Raw genomic sequence first — 22,375 nt, forward strand, 5'->3', positions numbered from 1 at the left:
AACATTTTTCTTAAAATGCATAAATAACTACTACTGAGAAATATTAGTCTTCAGAATATCTGGCTTAATAAAGAACAAGGGCTTTCTCTCCAAAATTTAGTAGGGACATACCTATGGATGAACATGCTGGCTGTGCTCTGTATTGTTGGGATGTGGTAACAGTGGAGGGGAGAAATCTATCATGCACTTTGCATGGAGTACCATGACACAATCGGTAGATTCTTCCAAATTCGTAATAGTACAGTCTAAGAGAAAGAACAATGCTACTGAAATAAATAATAGTTCTAAATAATAATTCTGTCATAAAAACTAACATGCTTTTGTTGTAGAAATTTATTCAACTACTGTAGTGGAAAAGCAAAAATAGAACAGACATAAAAGTTTACAATTTTTCAGATACATGAAGCCCAGAGTATGTAATCCATTCTAGTTTCTACAATATTTAATTTTAGGGTTTAATCTAAGATTTAATACATCTGATGAGTCCAGGAGAAATATTTTGAGGTAGTACGGCTCATAAGACAACTTCGGTTCTCTTAAATGTGTTGCTATAAAACTAGGAAACAAAAAAAAAATTTCATGGGCAGGAGATATCCAGTAATTCAGTAATTCCAAATACCAAAACTCTGAAAGTATTCAAAAAAGCTCGAGACACTCTTTTTATTGCTGGTGTCATAAAGGACACATTTTTTTAAAAAATAAAAAGTGGGTTGGGCTAGCTACTATGGAATAAAAATCTGACCCATTTTTGTGGTTTACAGCAAGAAACCTGTAACAATGATTTTGCCAACAGTGCCTATTAGAGATCTGATAATCATGGGAATAAATTATGTATATTTGATACATACATACACTTAATGGAATTAGGACTCAGTCTATGTTTAGTCGATGTTTATGACAGCTCATGGCATGCTGGGAAATACGGGGAAAGGAGGAAGCAATGGAGGACTTTACTCTCAGATGGACTGTGTATTTTAAAATGCAGGATGGTCAGGAAACAAGTTTCTTCTACAAATGAAGAAAATTGAATTAAAAAAAAAAACACCCCTCTTCTTTCTTATTACATTTCCTACGCCTGTCCACAATTCCAAGAGATGTGCATTTCATAAAAGATGTGAACACAGATGTATACCTATAACAAACCATATAACTATCAGTGGGATATAGCACAAAAGATGGCTAACATTAGAGAGTTGTCAGGGCACGAAGCGCCTTATCAGTAGGAACTCTTCCATAGCAAGAAGCCAAATGGGCGAAATTAACAGGTATATCAACAAGGCTAGAGACGCGTGGCAGAACAATTCTGGTGTTTGCCGGGTGTTTCCAGAAGCGACAAAATGGTCTCAGAAAAAGTAAACTTCTTTTGTAACTTTCTGGAGTGGGATGTGTGGTAAAAACATGGTCATTGTGCAAAAACTGCCTCCATTTCAAATATTCTCAGGAGCCAGGAACTTCGAAAGAAAGAAACGGTATCTTCGTCGTGGATGCAATCCTCCACGGCTTCCCCAGAGTCACTGACAAGTAACATCCCACGGGGGGTGTCATTGGAAGGTGCGTTCGGATCCCCCCGCGATCTGCGGGCCGCGCGTGGATGGACGCTCACGGCCGGCGGTGTGGACGGCCGTCTCCCGGGATAATCGGGAACGGTGCGTGTTTTGCGTGGACCCGGACCCCTCTTCCGCGAGGCGCAGGGGGGTGGGGTCCGTCCCCGCCCGTCTCCGGCTCGCGGGTTCCTTCCTCGGTGGGCACCGCCCACCTCGGGGGCTTCCCGGTGCGGGGGGCGCGCGGGGCCCGGCCGGGTGGGGCGCGGGAGGGGCGGCCCGCAGCGGAGCCTGCGCTCCCGGGCCTCGGGTGCCGGCGGGCGCGGGGGACACCCAGAACTTCCCGCCCGGGGACGGCGGCCCGCGCTCCCGGCTCCGGCCGGCTGGGGGGGGGGGATGTTCTCGCGAGAGCAGAGGGGGCGCGGGGCGCCGCGGGGCTGGGGGCGCGGGGAAGCCCGAGGACGAGGGCCCGGCGGGGCGGGGAGCAGAGGCGGCGGGCAGGGCCGGGACGCGGGGAAGCCGCTCCCGCCAGTCGCCGGGAGCCAGCCCCTGACGTCAGGAGTTTTCCTCAAAGTCAACAACAAGCCCCGCGGCGGCGGCGGCGAGAACCGAGCGGCGGCGGCCCCGGAGGGAGGCGGGGGGCGCGGGCAGGCGGCGCGGGGGTCCCCCGGGCGAGAGGAGGCCGCAGACCCCCGCCCCGCGCCGGGCGCGCCCCGGGGCCCAGAGCCGCCGCCCCGCCGGCGTGACCGGCTCCCGCCCGAGCGGTGCTTTCTGGCGATGAATTGAATTTGTAGCCGATATCCGATTCCCATGTAGAGTCTCCGCCTCCTCCCGCCGCCGCCGCCGCCCTCCCTCCTCCTCCCCGCCCGCCGCCGCCGCCGCCGCCTCCCGCTCCAGCTCCGCGGCCCGGCCCGGCCGGCTCCCTCCCGCCGCCCCTGCGGCCCTTCGCCTGCCCTCCCGCCGGCCGCGCCGGGCTCCGGGGGCCAGAGGCTCTGCGGGGTGGGGGGAGGACAGGAGGGGAGGAGGAGGGAGGGGGGACCCCCGAGTCGCCCCCTCTCCTCCCCCCGCCCCCCCAGCTCCATCCTCCGCCGCCGCCGCCCGAGCAGCTGCGGGGCAGCCGCCGCCGTCGCCTTTGCAGGTAACAGCCGCCGCCCCCCACTCTCGTCCCCCTCCCGGCCTCGCCTCCTCTCCCTGCGGCCCCCGGCCCCGGCCCTCCCTGCCTCTCTCCCTCCCTCCCTCCGGCGGGGGTGGGGTGGCGGCGGGGGGGGGTGTGTGAGGCGGGGGCTTCTGGGTTGTCACCGCGCCGGGGGCGTGGGCGGGGGCTGGGTCACCGGAGGCTGTGGGTGTGGGTGTGGAGGCCGGGGGATGCCCGGCCCTGGTGACAGCGACACCCCCCTACTCGCCGGGGGGAGCCGGGGGGCGGCGGGGCGCAGGGGGCCGGGGGAGGGGTGTTCCCGGCCTAGCGGTACCGTCTGCGTCTGGGCTGCCCCGGCCCGGCGCCTCCGGTCTCCGCGCGACTGTCGCCCCTTCCCCTCGGCCCTCCCCACCCGGGCCGCGCGGCGTGGGGAGGGGGCGCCCGCCTGGCCCGGGGGGGGGCGGCGAGGTTACATAACGCGTGGAGCGCCCGGTGGCCGCGTGTTTGGGTGCGGGGGAGGGGCCGTCTGCCGCGGGGTGGGGTGAAGGCGAGGATGCACGGGCGTCCCCGGGGTCCCCTTCCTCCCCCAGCCCGCCCCGCCACCCGCGCACGGGCAGAGACTGCGCTGGTGGGGTGGGGGGGGGGGTGGGAGGTGGGTAACGTGCTCGTCTGTGTTTTTAATAGTAGTGGGGTTTTGATCCGCTTGGGAGTTGTGTGCTAAGAATAGAAACGTGCGGAAGATGCTGGGTTTGGCTGATCCAGTGATGCTGTCGCTGCTGCCGGCGGCGGCGGCGGCTCTGGCTGCAAGTAAACAAACCAGCCTCTTCCTCGTCCACCTCCTCCTCCTCCTCTTCCTCCTCCTGCGCATCGGTCTGCATCAGCCATGATGCTGGCGGGGCCCTCGGTGCCCAAAGTTGAAGCTTAGCGGGTCGCTGTATCCACCCTGTCGCCCAGGCGGGGTCACCCCTTGTTTGGGATTTCCCGAGATTCGACAGTCAGGCTGGAGATGCCGAAGCTCTTTGGGGCCAGGTTTTGCCAATACCGGTTATTTACTGTTTATCTTCTGGAAGGCAGAGGAGAGGCTTACCCATAAGTCAAAGCTGGGATGCTGACATTTCTTCCATCAAAACAGTGTTGTTGTGAAAATAAAATCGGTTCATTTCAGCAGTTGTGGTATTAGGTTGCAATTGATAAAGTTTCAAAGTCGAAATTCAGCGATGAAATCTATGTGTTTATATTGATTAATTTTTAGTTCTAACACAATGTTCACACTTTGTTTTGCGTTCATCTTGAGGATAAAATAGGACTTTTTGCAGTTAATACATTGCCAGTTGTCTGAAATCATCAGTTTAGACATATGTTCCATACTTGGTAAAGCATCGTCATATTATATCTTTTAGTGGAACTATTATCACTAGACAACCACAGGGTTTTTGGTAGAAACTCATTAGATTAGGTCATGTATTCACTTTAGGAAATAGTTGGAAAAGCCAAAGGTGAAAGAGTGCAATAAAAATGGTTTAGGAAGTGAAGATTAGTTTTCAGAACTTGATTATCACTTGTAAAATACGTACAAATAAATATGAATATTCAAGAGATAGTTATCTAAAACATGAAAATATTTTTAAATTAAAATATCTACATATTAGTAAATAACTGGTTTTCCAAAGTATATGCCTGAATATCTATGGAAGATATATAACAGGATTGTAAATTTTTTCCTGTTTTGCCAATATATAATCTTGACTTTGAAAGTTTACCAAGAAGATTGTACTTGAAGATCTGCTTTTTGTTTTTCTTACTAGGGTTGACCCCAATATCTTTAATTGGCTTGAACTTCTAATTTTAAAGTGAGGGAGTACATATATTACATGAATGAGACAAACGTTGGAATTTAGATGAATGTAGGGTTTTAGTTTTTGCTTGTATGTTGGTATTGTGTATTTGCAGTAGTATTTTTATAGTATTTTAAAAATACCTAGTCTGAAATAATTCTGCAAAAAGAATTATGAAACTTATTCATATTCATTTTGTTCCATTTCCATAATGATTAGTGAATTGTTGTCCAGCTTAAAATTACTTTAACTTTTAGTTTGATAATCTTGACATTGACTTGTAAAGTTGTAGATAGATGTCAGAGTACTTTAAGGTTCTGCTTTGGACCTTGTTTGTGTGATTTTATAGCTATAATATTTTAAATAAGGTTTCATTCATTTGACAAATAGTAGAGTGTTGAACTGTGTCTTGGTTTGATTAAAAACTTTTAATATTTACATTTCATTTGAAAGATTACTATCATTAGAGAATTTGTTTTCAGAATTACTGCAAATCTAAATAAACATGTTTATTAAACTTATCAGGGAACAAATATACTTAGCATAGAGTCTTGTGGAAAGTAGGGACTTAGGATTTTTTTAAACACTGGCTTTTGATTTAAATACACAAGAAATTTTCTTACAAAACTTTAACAGAAATTTCCAGTCATCTGGGTTTCTTTAAAATGGGGAACCTGTTTTACAAATTGATTTAGTGGAAGTTTTAGCCTTTGCTTAAACTTTGCATATTTTTGTGAAAACATGCTACACTTTCTTTTGTTGTTATCCTTTTCAGTTCAAGAATTTGTCCTTGGGAAAATAAGGCAATTACTGTTAATAACGTGTTAATTGGATTTTTAGCATGATTTGATAGGAGCATGTCTTCATAGTGTGATTGTTTAAAACATTAAAAAAGTAATTTAAAACCATTTTAGATTTGAACAACAAAATGCAAGAACAGAAAACCAGACTGTTTTATTTTCCCCAAATCAGTCTTGTAATTTGACTTGCATTTTAAAGTTAATATGAATTAATTATGTACATAATTAATTTTGTAGAAGATTTGTGTTAACATATTTAAGTTATTTAAAGTAGCTCCATTCTTAATTCCAGGTTCCAGCATGTGCATCGGTATTTTAAATCCTAGTTTCACACAACATGCACTTTTTTAGAAAGCTGACCCTGAATCATCTGATGTTAATAAATATTTTGTCATGGTCTTTTACATATGATGGCACTAGATTCAGTCTAGACTTAATGTTAACCAGTGCCTGGTGAGCACTTGCCATGTGCCAGGCACTGTTACATGTGCCTTACGTGTATTATTTCACTTAATCTTCACAACAATCCCTGCTACACTTTTCAAAGTGATTTCCACACGAGAAAAACTGACATTATAAAAATGTTTCGTTTTAATTTTCCTAATTCTGCAGTACTTTTAGGGTTTTCCCTAACTTATTTGTACCTATTATTAGAGTTCACAGGGACAATGCTAAATTTGGATAATAAAGTGCAATAATCTCCACAGAATCAAATTAAATAAAAAAAGAGTGTTGACTGACCCATTAACATTGCTTTACATTTCATTTGTTTCAAATGTTTATATAATTTTGATGTCATAGTCTTTCATCAAATTACGTGTAAACTTATTTCCTCTGCCAGGTAATCTTCAAATACTAGTTGGTAGATTAATATATAAATTAATGTATGCTTCTTGACATGTAGATGTGTTTTTTAGTTCTGTTTCATTTCAATACTGTTCATATTTATTTATCACCAACTGCATGGATTTCACATTTCTAAATATTCCAAAGGGAAAGTAAAAAAGACTTACTAGAAGAAAACACTAGAAGATTTTTCAAATGAGAATTTTTCTTTTTTTCCTCCCCATATTAAGAAAGCCTCTGACTATATTTGGGGGCTTGGGGGATGGGAGGGTAAGGAAGATAGCATTTTGTCAATAACAGAGCTTAGCCCAAATTTTATCTTAGTTGAATTGCTGTTTGAATGTTTTATCTTCCCAACTATATATTAAACTTCTGAGGGCATGAACTATGTATTATCATGATAACTGTCTCTTCTGGTGCCATCTATCTATGAAGTGGACACTCAGTAGATTTTTCACTTGAAGAATCATAAAAAATAGCTCTGGAAGAGCTATAAAGCTATAATGCTTTTATTTTTATGGCTAAGGAAACTGAGGCACAGAATTAAAGTGACCTTATATAGCATTACTCTGGGTGGGCAGAGTTGGGAACAGAGACCTAAGTTGTTTGGTCTGTCCTGTACTCTTTCTAATTCACCCGTGTGATGAACTTTGTTGTAGGATTCCATCCCTGTTGGTTAGCTCTCAGTTTAATCTCGGGTAAAGTCAATCAAGCTGATTCTTGGCATTTGATGGACCATATATCCATTGTATTTTATGTGTATGTATGGAGTTTTAGAATTTTATAATTAAGAAGGTCTCCAAGACAGATTTTAGAAGGATTTTTACATGTGTATTAGAAAAATGTGGCCAATTGTGCAATTGGTAGCAGTCTTCAACCTTTCCATGTTATTATGGACGCCTTTCCATAGAGACAACTCACACTTTACATGAGAAATGGAGGGGATAATTTGTCAATAGCTTGTTCAGTGGTTTAGGTAACACAGAGTAATCTAATAAGCACATCTCCTAGTAGTTTCAAATTAGAATATTAAATATATCACCCAGCACAAGCTTCTTTTTTGTTTTTAATGATGGATGTGTTGGCCTTCAACTGGGGTAGGGAAAAGGAGAAAAATGCTTCTTGTTTTTGTGGATAAGTTTTAAAGTTTATAGAGTTGGTTTTAAGAATTGGCAGTTTGGAAGAACTGATACTTTGTCTGAAAGTTAGAAATTTCGCGGATATTTATTCAGGTGTTTTGCCATATTCTGAAACTCAGTGAATGTACCTATAGAAAGGGCTTTAGAAAATCCCACAAAATGTATTATTGTACTGTGAAGAGAGAAAAGTATCCAAAATACACAGTTTATGTGGCTCACTATTCTATATAATGTGTTTTTTAACAGGAAAACTACTTTTAAAGTAGGGACAGTTGCCTTTGAATTATTGAAGTATAGAGTACGTTGCCTTGAATTTCCTTCCCACTTGAGTATGTTTTCTCTCCCTCAAATCCTTTTAAAAGTATCATATAGCCCTATGTATTTATTATGGTATATATTAGTTTCACCTATTTCTTGAAATCAGAAAATGCCCCAGAATTATATTGTGGTTACTCTTAACCATTATTTGTATTTCAGAGTAGTTGCATTCTGTTATTGTATCTGAATTTTAGTTGTCCTTTATTAATTTAGTTTGGCCAGCATATATAAGGTGTATAAAAAATTTGTGGTGTGAAGCAAATACATTCTACACAGGATTAATTACAGTCAAAGTTTATCTATAGAGAAGGTTGTATTATTGAATTGTATTCTGGCTTTTTAACTTAGAAATTAACATGTAGGAAATTATTAACTATGGATTTTCTTATTTGTAAAAAAGAGAATTACTGTGTGCCTTTTAAACCTTACGTTATTTTAAATTTAAAAGATTTTGCTTTATTGGACTTTTGGAAAGGAATTTGATACTGAAAAAGTGTTCAGAACTATTTGCAAATGTTAATTACATACTTTTGAGAGTTGATATTGTGTTTTTTGATAGAAAGCATACCAGACTGATAGAAGACCTAAATAGTAGGTAGTCATCGTGTTACTTGTCGCTAACTTACTATGGTAACTTTAGGGAAATAATGAATGTTATCATTATTGGTTCATCAGTTTTCTTAGGTTCAAAATTGTGAACGTAAAGGTACTACACAGATTTGTTTTTTAGAGTCTATTGAGGTGATATATATGAAAGCTCTTTGATAACAAATTATAAGTTTGGAAAAGATGTAAAAAAATAATTTTGTTTTACTTGCCTCCCTGTAACTCAATATAGTTCTTGTTACAGAGTAGACAATACCTATTTATTGACTGAATAAATATATATTATATATTTGAGTCAATATTTTTAAAAGATGTTTGAAGTTTAATTATTGCTTAAAATTGAATGTCTAGTTACTGTAAGTAAACAAATATCTTTTACAGATTCTTAAAAGTAGTATTAAGAAAATATGCCATTCTTTCCCTTTTTTTTCCCCCATAATGATAAATTTGGGTAGTATTGTTGTTTGTTTTGTTTGGAGTTGAAACTTGATAATCTCAACAAAAATTATCACAAACTGTCAAGAAGAAAAGGATAATTTTAATGTGTTCTAGTCCTTGCAATTAATGGAGGTCTGTTGGAAACATACTGTAACGAATAGGGATGAGTATTTATTAAATTTTAATTATATATAGGTGCTTCTGTAATGTTTTAATTCAGTTTGGTTTTTAAGATGGCTTAATACAATTCTCTGTTGGCCTATGATATTTATTTGTTTAGTGTATTCTTTATTAGATATCTAAAGCTACATCTTCATTTCTTCATTCATCCACTCATTCATTTATTCCATATTTCTTGAGCATCTCGTAAGTGCTAGTCACTGTCAAATTGCTTTACTAAATTGTAATATGATTGAATGAAGTAAAAGATGCGAAATGTTATAAATTGTAAAATGACATTCACATGCAATGATTATAATCAAATTCTCAAGTAGTCAGTTCTGAATGAAGATACATTTAGTGTAACTGCTTTGTGTAAATCCTAAATTGAATCTGTCAAGAATTTTGTGTGAAACTTTTTTTTAAGAATGGGAAAAATCAGATTTTTCAGCAATGAAATGTTTAATGCAGTAGGCTTGAAAAATAAACCAAATTTTGTCTGTTGTAGCTCATTGGATAGAACACATTTCTAGAAAAGTTAGGGCGGTAGAAGGAGGTGAAATTTGTCTACCCTAGGAAACAGATGAGTTCCGGCTTATCTTGTGGATTAGTGTTTTTAGTAATCTGGAAGGCTTGAGTGGGAAAGTGTAGATGCCTTGGTGCAAGAGCATGGTTCTGTGGGAAAGTTAAATCAAAGAACATGGTTTATTGTTTAAAACAGTCACCAGTATTGTTTTTGTATACAAAAGACAGCATTTTTTCTAACTTACTGATCATAATTCTAGGGTAATATACCTATGACCGATGTTCAAAGAATATATCATTTTAGCCGGTAGAGACCCAGGAGCAATATTTAAAGCTGAAAGTTAGGATTATGGGTAGCAATTGATAATAGTTCAAGTGCAAATGGATAAAGCCATCTGTATGATGCTTGGGTTCACTGGTCCTAATGAAGATTGTACATTTTGTTCTATTGATTTAACATACATTTTAACAGATTAATCTTAAACATATGAGCACTGATAAAAAGTTTTTATCTAAAAAACTAGTTTTTAGAAACTTTATTATAAAACAAAAGTCATTGATTTGTGGGTTGTCTGGATATTTCAGTGTTTTCTACTGAAGAGGCAGTGCTAGTGGAAGAGCATATGCTTGGCTGTGTGGTCTTGGTTCTACCATAGTGTGGCTGTGTGATCTTGGACAAGTTAGTTCCCCTGTCTTGGCCTCCGTTTCTTCAACCATAGAATGAAGGGTCTCTCCAGCTCTCAGGTTCTGATAATGGGCAGGGAGAGCCAAGATGGCTGACCAGAGACACCAGCTGCCAGATCATCTCAGAAAGAAGGAAAAGTTTTAGATGAAAAAGAAAAAACAATCATAGATCTGGTGTAATTCTGAGGGAAAAGTGCCAGAACCTACAAGAGAATCCACAGGAAGAAGTTGGGGAGCAGAACAAGAAGCAGCAAGGTATCAGCAGAGGACACCCCCGAGAGGCTTGGAGTTGAGCAAAAAGGATGGGTGGAGTGGTTTATTTCTCCCTCCCTCACGTCGCTGGCAGGCAGCAGGCTCCCGAGCTGCTGGAGAAGAGCCTTTCTACCCTCACCAGCCCAAAAGCTGCTGCTGCAGGGGAACTGGGAGCTTCTTGAGGACAAAGCACCAGCCTGCCAGCCCCCTTGGGGTTGCTTCCTGTCACCATGGACATGAGCTGAGATGGCAGGAACCATATTGCTTCTCTACCCACTGTGTGCCTTTGTGCTTTTGTCTTCCCCAGGGGGGTTCAGCCCCTCAGTTTTCATCCAGCTTGATGCCACGTAAACATTTCCCAACTCCAGCCCAGACTGCAGGAGCTACAGGGGCTGGTGGGTCCCGGGGGATCGTCGTGACTCCTGAGCCTGGACGTTCCAGGTGGGCTGCCTTCTGGAGAGAGGAACGGAGACAACCAGAGTGCCGGCTTTCCTCCGTCCAGACTCTTTTCTTCCCTTCCCCTCTGCTGCCAGTGGCTGCTGAGAGAGATGATTGAGGCAGGGTTCCGAGGAGCTGCTGCGTCCCACCGTTGGTGTGTACACCACACCAGGGCTTCCACAGAGAGAGGGGCTCAAACCTTTTAAAGACCTGCAGAGGACTAAGGGGTGCTGGGACTGTGAACTCCCTTCTCACCGGCCCTCCCCGGTGCCGCTTGCCCACCGGCTCCGTCAGGACAGGGCACACTCCGAAGCGGAGGGACATCAAACCTGCCTGATCACCCCATAGGCAACTGGGGACCAGCATGCTTCTCCTGGCATGGCCAGGGATTGATCTTCAGGGACCTGAGGACAGGCCCACAGGCCAGATCCTATACCCCCAGGACTCTATCATGTTGCTCAGGGGCACGGAGAGGAGATTTGTTAACTAATCTCGAGAGGCGAGGGAGCGGGCATGGGCAGAACTTACAAGAGAGTGCAGTGTGGGTCCTAGCTGCAGGGCACTCGCAGGGCACCTGTCCACCCTCAGGAAAGCCATGCTGTCAGCCCAGGGTGGGATCCTGGACAGGGAAGCTCCCAGCTCACAGGCCCATCATCGGAGAGCTCAGCTAGTTTGAGCTCCTGCCTGCAGGTGGAGGCCAGAGGGAGAATGCGGAGCAGGGGCCGAGCGAGAAGAGCGAAACCCTCTCCTGACACCTGGATTGTGAATCTCAAGCGGCCCCACCTCCATAAGCAGACTTTCTGGCTAGATGTGGCCACTTTAGCCCCTCCCTGGCGACTTTCCCCGGAACCTGGGAGCAGACCTTTGACCCCTGCCAAAACGGTTACCTTACCAGGTTTTGTGGAACCTGAGGGCAAGCTCACCGAACCCAGCCCTGCCCAGCCTCACTCCCCCACCCACCTCTGCTGTGGGGGAGAACAAGGACTAACCTGGAAGTTCCAGGGCCACATCCACCAGCCAGGGCGTTTGAGTGCTTCTCTTGAGGGCTTAGAGCTGGTCGCAGGTCCCAGAAACAACACTGCAGCTTGTTCCTTCCAGCAAGTGCCACCTCCTGACAGGGAGATCAACTTGCACAGCCCTTTACAGCATTTACTGACTCAGTCATACAAAGGGTGGTTGATTCTTACCCACAAGCACCACCTGCTGTCTCAGAGGTTAAACTGGGTGTGCGAGCACAGTTCACACTCAAGACCAGAGGGTGAGAAAGGATTTCAAAGATCCCCATCCTCCCTCATCAAAGAGAGACAGGGAATTTGCCCACACACAGTTCACCACAGCTGCCACCTACAGACAACCAGCAGCTGAGAAAACCGTCACACTAAGGATGTCCATAACCGAGGCATCCATCCAGAACCTAGGTTGCCATCAAAGCACCCACTAACAAAGCCAAGGTTCTTACCCAACATATGCTACAGACAGTACTTTATAAGTGTGTGGCAGGAGGAAGCACCATCTAAACAAAAGAAAATCCAAAAATTTAGAAGTGACAGCTGTCCCAGATGAGAAGGAATCAGTGAAAGCACTCCAGAAGAATGAAAAATCAGAGCAAAAGGACACACCTAAAAGGAAACACCAGCTCTCCAGCAATGGATACCAACCAAAATGAAAAAATTGAAATGACAGGTAAAGAATTCCAAATATGGATTGTATTATCTTTCAAAATAAATTAGTCAAAAATAAAGAACAGAATTAAGAGGAATGAATGAATCCTGCAAGAAATGTGGTATTATATAAAACGGCCAAATATAAGAATCATAGGCATCCCTGAGGGTGAAGAAAAAAACGTACAAAGGCTGGAAATTGAGGAAGACTTCCCTGGTCTTGCCTGAGATATAGACATCCAGGTACAAGAAGCTCAAAGTACACCTGGGAGATTCATTGCAAAGAGGCAATCACCCAGATGCATAGTCATCAGACTGGCCAAAGTCAACACAAGGGAGGAACTCCCGTGAGCCGTGAGATGAAAATGCCAAGTAACTTATAAAGGCAAACCCATCAGGGTAACTGCAGACTTCTCAACTGAGACCTTACAAGGCAGAAGGGATTGGGGCCCCATCTTCAGTCTTCATAAACAGAACAACTGCCAGCCTGGAATTTTGTATCCTGCAAAACTAAGTTTCATATATGAAGGAGACATAAAGACTTTTTCAGATAAGCAAACACTGAGGGAATTTGTCAAGACCAGACTGCTCTGTAGGATATACTCAGAACCGCATTATGCATGGATCGGCACAGTAGACAACCACCAGAGTAAAACCACCCAAAAGCTAAATCTCAGAGCTCATGTAAAACAATAGCACAAGGGGTAAAACAAAACAGTAAAGGTACTACCCAACAGGATGAACAGAACGGCGTCCCCCATAACAATTCATTAATCAACATGTATGGTCTGAATGCCTCACTCAAGAGACATAGGCTGGTTGAATGGATGAGAAAATACAACCCAAGTATCCAGCAAACACATCAACACGCAAGGACTCACACAGACTCAAGGTGAAGGAATGGGAAAAAAAAAATTCCATGCAAATGGGAACCAAAAGAAAGCATATGTAGCTATTCTCATATCAGATAAAATTGACAATGATGGTCATTATATAGCGGTAAAAGGAGCAATTCAACAAGAAGACATAAATATCCTAAATATTTATGCATCTAACACAGGAGGGCCCAGATTCATAAAGCAAACCCTACTAGATCTGAGCAAAGAGATAAACAGCAGCATTGTAATTTCTGGAGCCTTATAAACCCCACTGACGGAACTGGACAGATCATCCAAGCAGAAAATAAAGAAAGAAACACAGGACTTGAATGGGACTCTAGAACAAATGGGCCTAACATTTACAGCATGTTTTACCCAAAAACTACTGAATATGCATTGTTTTCATCAGCACATGGAACATTCTCCAAGATTGATCATATCTTAGGCCACAAAACATGCTCCGATAAATTAAAAAAAAATAGAAGTCATACCATGTATCTTCTCAGACTGCAGTGGAATAAAACTAGAAATCAACTCCAAGAGAAACACTCAATTCTACACAAAGTCATGGAAATCAGCCTGCTGCTGAACAATTATTGGGTCAATATTGAAATTAGGATAGAAATCAAAAGATTCTTTGAACTGAACGACAAAGGGGACGTAAGCTATCAAATGTTGGATGAAACTGGAGACCGTTATTCTAAGTGAAGTATCTAAGGAATGGAAAAACAAGCACCACATGTACTTGCTATTAAATTGGAACTAACCAATGAGCACACATGTGCACAGAGGGAAGTAAAACTCAGTGGAAATCAAGCAGGGGGCGGGGGGAGGAGGGCATGGGCAAAAACCTACCTGATGGGTACAATGAACACTATCTGGGTGATGGGCACACTTATAACCCTCACTCAAGCATAGTATAAGTGATCCATGTAACCAAAAATATTTGTACTCCCATAATATTTTGAAATAAAAAAAGATTCTGATAATAAAATGTCCACATCTAAAAACAGAATCAGTTTTGAAAATACTTTTGTTTTTCTAGTGTTCTTTATAGGGATATTGTGATATAAATTATTTTAATGGGAAAGTATATATTTTATATATGTTTATTGGCTATGTATTGTTTTTTGTTTTTACTAATCATGATTATCCTGGTCTCTCTTCCATTTCCACTCCTAGGAAAATTAAGATACGAATTCTCTTTTCCTGAGATTATATAGTTTTAGAGTAAGAAACCAAGAAGGGCTTTAATAGATGTTTAGCCCCTTGCTAAAAGTACTACCTAAGTGCAGCTCTTGCATTCAGTGTGCCCCAGTATTTAACTTACAATTCTTTATGTACTACAAGGAGTTAACCTTGTCAGTTACCAAGTTCTATATAATGCAGCCAGTTGACCATATTGGGTTCTTCAGGATGTTGTATCAATCAAAATAAAATGATGTTAGGAATCTTTACTAAAGGTTTTTTTTTTTTTTGTTTTTGTTTTGCCTGTTTTTAATGACAAGATGGGTCTTGCCTTGAATTACATGGCCATTTCCTATGGCAGTAACAAGTTTAGGCTTTGCTGAGATAAACAAGTTACACATATTTCTTTATTTTAGAATCTTTAATATGCTCATAGCGACATTTCAAGAGAAGGACATGGTTTATAGAATTTCCCAAGCTTATTTGGCCATAGAATTTTTTTTTAAAACCTTTTCATTATTTTCCCTGAATTTCTCTAATTTAGTATTCTGTCAAACATATTTTGGGAAAATACATCCCCATGCTAATGTCCCTTTTTGACTCTCTACAGCGGCAGAGGCTTATGATTATGATTTTGAGGAGTCTCGGATTTATGTCTAGGATTTATGTATTTGTTGCTGTCAGCTCCATGATACGTGAGGGGGTGGTCTTCTATCCAGCCACATAGCCTTTATCAGGCTGTTAAGAAGATGTTTAGTCTTCACTCCTGACTGGTAAATGATTAGGCTCTGTACTTAATTTGCATTGGAGCAAGACCTGTAATCTAGTTCAGTACTAGTTAGGGAGTCTAACCTTGAATTTACTGCTATGTATTATTTATCAAGACTGAAGCTGAGAGAGTATGGTTGTGTAGTCCCATTTTTCTGGTTATCTAAAATTTTTACCTGTGTTTCTGGACCACATATTTTGGTCCCTTTCTGTGCAAGTGCTTTTTTACTTAATTTTACATTGTCATTTTCCTTTATAGGTTGAGAGGGACAATAAGAAATAACTCTGTAAAACTCATTGGCTGTATCTATAAGGGTGTTTTTTGAGGACTTTATTACACTACAAGTTGTTTTATGAAGACCCATGGGATAGATTTGATTTTTGTCCCGGGAAGAGTTGCATCTCTTCTGAGCAACTTCTTTTTTTTCTTTTTTAAAAAAGATTTATGGATATTGTAAATATTAAAACTTATTTCGTTATTTACATTGTCTTCTTGAAAGATTTGTGCCAAATTTGTGGCTCATCTTTCATAAACATGCAGACTTTTACTCTGTTTCTTTTTATCTTAAGGCAGTATAGTTTTGGGATTAAGAATGCAGGATCTGGAGTCAGACAATCTAGGTTCAGATCTTGTCTCCATCATTTATTAGCTGTGTTAAAATCAGGCAAGTTGCTTGATCTCTGTGAATCTCAGTTTCCCCATCTACAAGTTGGAGTTAAGAGTACCCTGATAGGGTTGTAGTGAAGATTGCTTAAGAATAATAGATGTAAACACCTATAACAGTTCTTGGCACATCTTGAATACTCAGTTTTTTCTACTTTCATATTTCCTTTGTTTCAATTTCTTTATCTACTTTAAAAATTAATGGATTTTATATTATGTACTTATTTCCTTAAAATAAGTACATAATATACTAATATAATAATATACAATAATATCCTAAAATACTTAGTGGAAAAAGCGTAAGAATACATAAATGTTGGTTTTTTTGTCACATTGTATTTTACCTAAAATATAGCAATTAAAAATATTCACAATGGCTTTGCCATAGCTATTTCTGAAATTGCAGGGATTTAGGTCACTTAACTTTCATTTTCTTCCCTTTTCACTTCAAACAAACATTACTGAACAAATTTTCTATATTATTTAGGTAGGTGTGACTGGTTTTCTTAAGACATTTTTTTGTTGCAACCTTTTAGGTTAAAAGTTTCACTATCATTTGAAATCTGTCATAAGACCGGGGAAAAGCATTCATTATGGAACTATTTAATAAATAAGTTCCCCAGTTTGAAGAGCTAGACTTTTATGTGAGGTCAGGCCAGTTGAAGACATTTACAAAGAATTAGTTGTTTGTTATTGCTATGTGAGTTGCAAGAATGGAAAAAAAAGAAATTCTTTCTTCAATACTTCCTTCCAGGCTGAGTCATCACTAGAGAGTGGGAAGGGCAGCAGCAGCAGAGAATCCAAACCCTAAAGCTGATATCACAAAGTACCATTTCTCCAAGTTGGGGGCTCAGAGGGGAGCCATCATGAGTGATGTTACCATTGTGAAAGAAGGTTGGGTTCAGAAGAGGGGTAAGTGCTTCACAAAACTGAAAATAATATGATTGGTAAGAGTGCTGAACAGTGAGTGGTGTCTTGGAAGTTGATCTTTTTTCTGATGCTGTTAAAATAAACTGTGACATGCTATGTCTAGTAGGAGAGAAATAATATTTAATGTGTTAGGAATTTTCTTGCTATTTAGGAATTTCTTTATAATTCTTGATTTTGATCATTTATAGTTATGAAGTTAGGTTTAACTTTCTGTTTCGTTGTGTGTATGCATGTTACAGAAAGTTAGTGTATTTTTCTCTGGTGTCCACAGGTTCTATACTTTGGAGAGATGTCTTTAGAATCATTTAATATCTAGAAGAGTTCTATCTTGTATGCATTTAATAACATGTAAATATGTAAAAAAAAAAAAAGAATTCAATAAAGCCAGTTTGGATGGTGGCAAGGGAAGAGCTTAAAGTAGTAAAGGGGGAAAGGGTTCACCCACAAACTCATGGATTAATCCCATAAATTATTGGGTAAGTAAAGGGCTGATGTAAAAGGCCAAAAGGAAGACAAGGAATTTTTTTGTGTATATGTTTGTTTAATTTCATATTTTCATTATATACTTTTAGTATTTCTTGTTCACTCCTTCTTTAGATAAATAAATGCATTATTATTTTTTATTATTAAAGGAAGAACTCTTCAATGTAAAGCTTAGTTTATCATCTGTGAGATCATCTGCTTATGTGGTCAATGTGTTTATTAGAAATGCAGAGTTTAGACTAATTGCTAGGCAACTGCTGTGTACCCACATGGCCAAGTTGAGTAGGATGAGGACTGTTCCTCCCAATCTCAGGACTTTTCAATTCCTGTATATCTACTTTCTGGTTAAGAGTTACCTCTTAAATATTGATTTTTAATATTCCTTAAAGTTCTATAGTTAATATCTATGCAGAAAAGCTGTTGTCAGTAGTTAAATGTGATTATGCATTATTGAGTTTTTAGATCAGACTTATCAAGTTGTAATTTACATACAATAAAATTAAGCAATTTTAAGTTACAATTTGGTGAATTTTGCCAAGTACATACAGTGGTGTAACAAACACTACGATTGTGATACACAGAACATTTTCTCTACCCCAAAAAGTTCCTTTGTGCCCCTTTGCAGTCCAGTCCTTGTCCTTCAACCCTGGCAACCACTTACCTGCTGTTACTATAATTTAGCTTTTCTACAATTTCATGTAAATGAAATCATACAATACGTAGTGTTTTGTGTCTGGTTTCTTTGATATAGTGTAATACGTTTAAGATTCATTAATATTGTTGTGTGTATCATTAGTTCCTTTTTATTATTGAGTCCATGGTCTGGATATATCATAGTTTATCTGTTCAACAGTTGATGGAAATTTGGGCTGTTTATAGTTTTTGGCTAATATGAATAAAGCTACTGTGAACATCTGAGTGCATATTTTTGTATGCTGCGTTTTCATTTGTCTTGGGTAATAACCTAGGAATGAGATTGCTGGGTCATATGGTAAGTGTATATTTAACTTTATAAGAAGTACGTGTTTAACTTTCTAAAACCTGCTCAACTGTTTTCCAAAGTGGCTGACCATTTGTATAGTTAAGTTTAATTTCTTTCATGTTATTCTCATGTTATAAATTTGGATAGCATTTTCAGATTTCAGTGCTTTATGAAGGCAAATGTTTTTTGTTTTTTCACTTATTATATTTGTATCATCTTCTCTACATTGTTTTTTCGGGGGATGGCAAATCACTTGAACCTTTTGGAGTTTTACTTTACTAATCTTTAAAACAATGTTGTTGTGAGGATTAAATGAGGCAGTAGAGTGGATGTATTTTGATAGTTTTAACACAAACGTAAGCTGTTGCTGTCTCCACATGTTCATCACGGCTTCAGAGTGGTTCTTGATTGTTTAATAAGTTGTATTTTCTCTGAAATACCATAATGGCAGGTTAATATTTGTGCATGAAATACAGAAAAAAAAATGAATAAGAATTTCTTAGTGTTTTCCTCACAATGGTCAGGGAAGGAAGGTTCTAATGATTGTGTGTGTGTATGTGTTTATTTTGAGAAGTAATAGTCATAAAACATAAGAATTTGAATGGTACACAAAAGGTATAAAATTAAAGTAAAAATCTTTCCACCCCTCTACCTCGTTAAACTAGTTTCTCTCCTCAGAGGTTTATCATTTTAGACCTTTTCTGTTTTTATTTTTCTGATCATTATCCCTGTTTTATATATAATACACTAAACCTTCTTTTATGGCTAACCAATCTTAAGTAATCTGGTATCTCCTCATTGTGAAAAATGGAAGAACTTTTAATACCTATTCTACTGTGTTCAGTATTTTTTTTTTGGTTGCCTTTATGGTTAAACTGTTGGACAGTTAACTTTAGAAAGTACTTAGACATTTTGTTTAAACTTGTCACTTTATAAGTCGTGAAAAATTAGCACCCCTCACCATCTTGCCCTTGAATTTCTCATATTCCCTTCCCCATTTATGTCAACTATAACATTTATTTTATATTGTCAAGGCTTATAATAAATTGTTGATTCTGAAAGCAGCAAACAATATTATGATTATGTAAATAATACTTACTGCTAAATAAAGTGGTGGGATTCCCTAAAGAACAAGTGGATTTCTTAACACTCTGTTGGTACTGAAGATCCTGTCATACTTTAATTTGGCTTTTAGTTTGGACAATGACTGTTTATTCCTGGATTTTCTAATTGCTATGTTCCCGCCCCCCCACATTGGGAGAAGAGTGCATGCCGCCTTCATCATACGGCTTGGTTATCCAGTGTTTTAATCATACTGTTTCAGTTCTAATGTGAAGTGACTTCTTTCTGGGTATGATTCTCAGCTGAGATCATGTTATTTGATTTAATTCTCAGACAGATTCTATGCTTTCTTAGATCTCATGTCTTTCCTCTTTTTGTTTTAGATTTACTTTACAGTTTTTTAGAATACCTCCTGAAGTAATTTTTTCAGAATTGTGCGTGGCTGTTTGTCAGCATGTTTGAAAGTGTAGTTTTCACTTTCACACCTGATAACTTATGTTGGCTGGGGATAGAATTCAAATTTAAAATCATTTTCCTTCAGAGTTTGGAAGGTTGCGTTCCAGTGCCTTTTAGTAACCAGCCTTACTGATAAGAAAGGTTTGATGCTAGGATCAGTCATTTCTTTGTAGGCAGCCTGTTGTTGTTCTCTGGAAGCCTTTTGTGTTAGTAATATCTTTTTATCCTTGGAATTAGGAAATTTAAGGAGGATGAGTTATAGTTCTTTAAATTTTTATTTTTATTTTTTTAGAGACATGCTCTCCTTATATTGCCCAGGCTGTATTCAAACTCCTGGGTTCTAGTAATCCTCCCACCTAAGCCTCCTGAGTAGCTGGGACTACAGGCTGTGTAGTCCGTTTTTATTAACCCTGTACAACGTTTGGTGAATCCTTTGAATATGAAGGTTTAGATCTTTCTTTTGTTCTGGGAAATTGTATTGCTTTGATTATTTCTTCCCTTGTATATTTTCTGCATTCACTCATTCATTTTTTTAATTTACTTTCTAGAGCTTCTATATCAATCTTCTGTATCAAAATTTTTCTTTTCATTTTCTGTGTCTTTTTTTCCTGGGACATCTGCTTGACTTTTTTACCGAACCCTTTATTGAATTATTTACTTCAGCTATTATTTTATATTTCTGGGACCTTTTTCTAGTTCACAGTCATCTGCTTTTATAGATAGCAATCTTAGGACACTAAATAAATTTTATCTCTAAGTTTGTCTCCTCTTTGAATAACTCTTTCAGTTTGTTTATTATGGTTGTTTTTTGGTGATGTTAGTTTTCTTCAGGTGTTTGGTGATCTCTGTTTGATCGTGTTTGCCTGTACATTTAGGAAAGGACTGGATTCACTGGGAGTACCCTGTATTATTTCTCCCTTTCTTTATGATGCATTAGATTCACTGAATGAGAGTTTGTGATGGTAGTAATTAGCTGTACTCTTGAAAGAAGTAGTTGAAATACTAGGGGAAACCAAATTTAGCATTTTTTCTTCCACTAGTCTTAATTTATTCCTTTAGAGATTTTCAATATTATTTTAATGATAATTTTGTGTTTTAGTCAAGTAAATTTCATCATATAGTCTGTTGTTGTTGACTGTATTCTGGTTCAACGAATTTCTTCCAAAAGAGCAATATTATTTACTGCCTGTTTACCCTGGGCAAAATATTATTACCAGATCTTTGATGTACTCATTTGAACATAAATACAATATCTGCTTTCTCTATCTCACAGTGTGGTTGCAAGCATTATGAGAAAATTTGCGTAGGGTATGTTTTAAAATTATGTACTCTATTGATAAAAGGTATTGATATAAAAAGTTATAGTCATTACTTTGAATATTAGTCTTTTTTCTCAAGTTTGTATTTATGGATCAGTTTTTGTTAGCTCCTTCCCAGATATAACCTGATTTGTACTTTTAAGGTGAATAAGTTGCTTTTCAGTAAATTTCTTCTTAGAAAAGGAAAAATAAAGGACTTAAAGGTAAATATTGGTATTATGTAGGATAAATGGTTTCTTAATCTTGGTTATTAGTGGCATATCAATAGTAAAACCATTTTTTTCCGGGTACTTTTCTGTATGTTTGAAAAACGATGATATTGAGAATAACACATTAGCATAATTTTGTTGGTGTTAGAAATGACAATAAATGAAATACCATTTAGCAACCATGGAGTGTATCGTCTGCATTTTCCTTCTTGATGGACCTAGGAGAGCTCCTTATAGTTTAGTTGCATATGAGCATAAGAATCTATATATATTTTAAACACTTATTAAATTATCTTGTTCAAAAACCAGCCTGTAGTTATGTTCTAGGTGACTCTAAATCTCTAAAGTAGATTTCAAAAGTTTTGTTTTAGTTTGTTCCATTATGGCTAGTGGTAATACTTACTGTGAAGAAACTTAGTGTGTTAATAAAGTAGGAAATTTAACCAGTTTAAAAGGTCTAAATTATAGAATTAAGTAAATTGCAATAATATTAATCAAGGGCTTATTGTATTTTATAAAATTTCATTTGCTTAATAATACTGTTTTTTAAAAACCTAAGTAGTCTCTTATAAATGTAGAAAGTCAGTTCCTTGCTAATAAATTAAAATCTAATGTATGATTAGTTAATTCATAATGTTACTGTTTTGACATTGGTACAAATCTAAGAGGTGGTTTTATCATTAAAAAAATTTTCATTGATGAAAATGCTACATGCTTGTGTTAATTTCTTATACTTTTTGTGTATTAATATCTAACAAATTGAACTTTATTGTTTTTTGTGTGTAACCAGTTTTTTGTACTTTTAATAACTTTTTCCCTCAGTTTCACTTGAGGGATATCCATAAACTTTGTCCTTTGAATGATATTTATCTCATATTCCGTGAAATGGTTTATTTAGATGAACTACAGTGTTAGTATTTGGTAGTTCCAAGCTAAAAATTTTGTGTCTGTGAGTTATCTCACAAGATAGCTTAATCCTGCTATGCAAAATATACTTTAGTAACATAAAGATTGGGAGCTGGCTTATGTTGTAATGTGTGATTGTTGTGATCTAGTCAA

The 22,375-nt window shown here is 39.2% G+C and overlaps 1 protein-coding gene across 1 annotated transcript in view; it reads left to right on the forward strand.

Annotated features, from left to right (window-relative positions):
- Positions 1-2,478: 2,478 nt before the first annotated feature.
- The window catches only part of AKT3 (AKT serine/threonine kinase 3), a 215,104-nt gene continuing 195,207 nt past the window's right edge, over positions 2,479-22,375 (forward strand). Inside the window, exons 1-2 of the mRNA XM_045537212.1 lie at positions 2,479-2,679; positions 16,630-16,787. Of these exons, the coding sequence (XP_045393168.1) occupies positions 16,742-16,787 (46 nt within the window). The 5' untranslated portion in view covers positions 2,479-2,679; positions 16,630-16,741. The remainder of the gene's footprint in view (positions 2,680-16,629; positions 16,788-22,375) is intronic.

The sequence above is a fragment of the Lemur catta genome, chromosome 25 (genome assembly GCF_020740605.2).
Source record: "Lemur catta isolate mLemCat1 chromosome 25, mLemCat1.pri, whole genome shotgun sequence".
Taxonomy (NCBI): Eukaryota; Metazoa; Chordata; class Mammalia; order Primates; family Lemuridae; genus Lemur; species Lemur catta.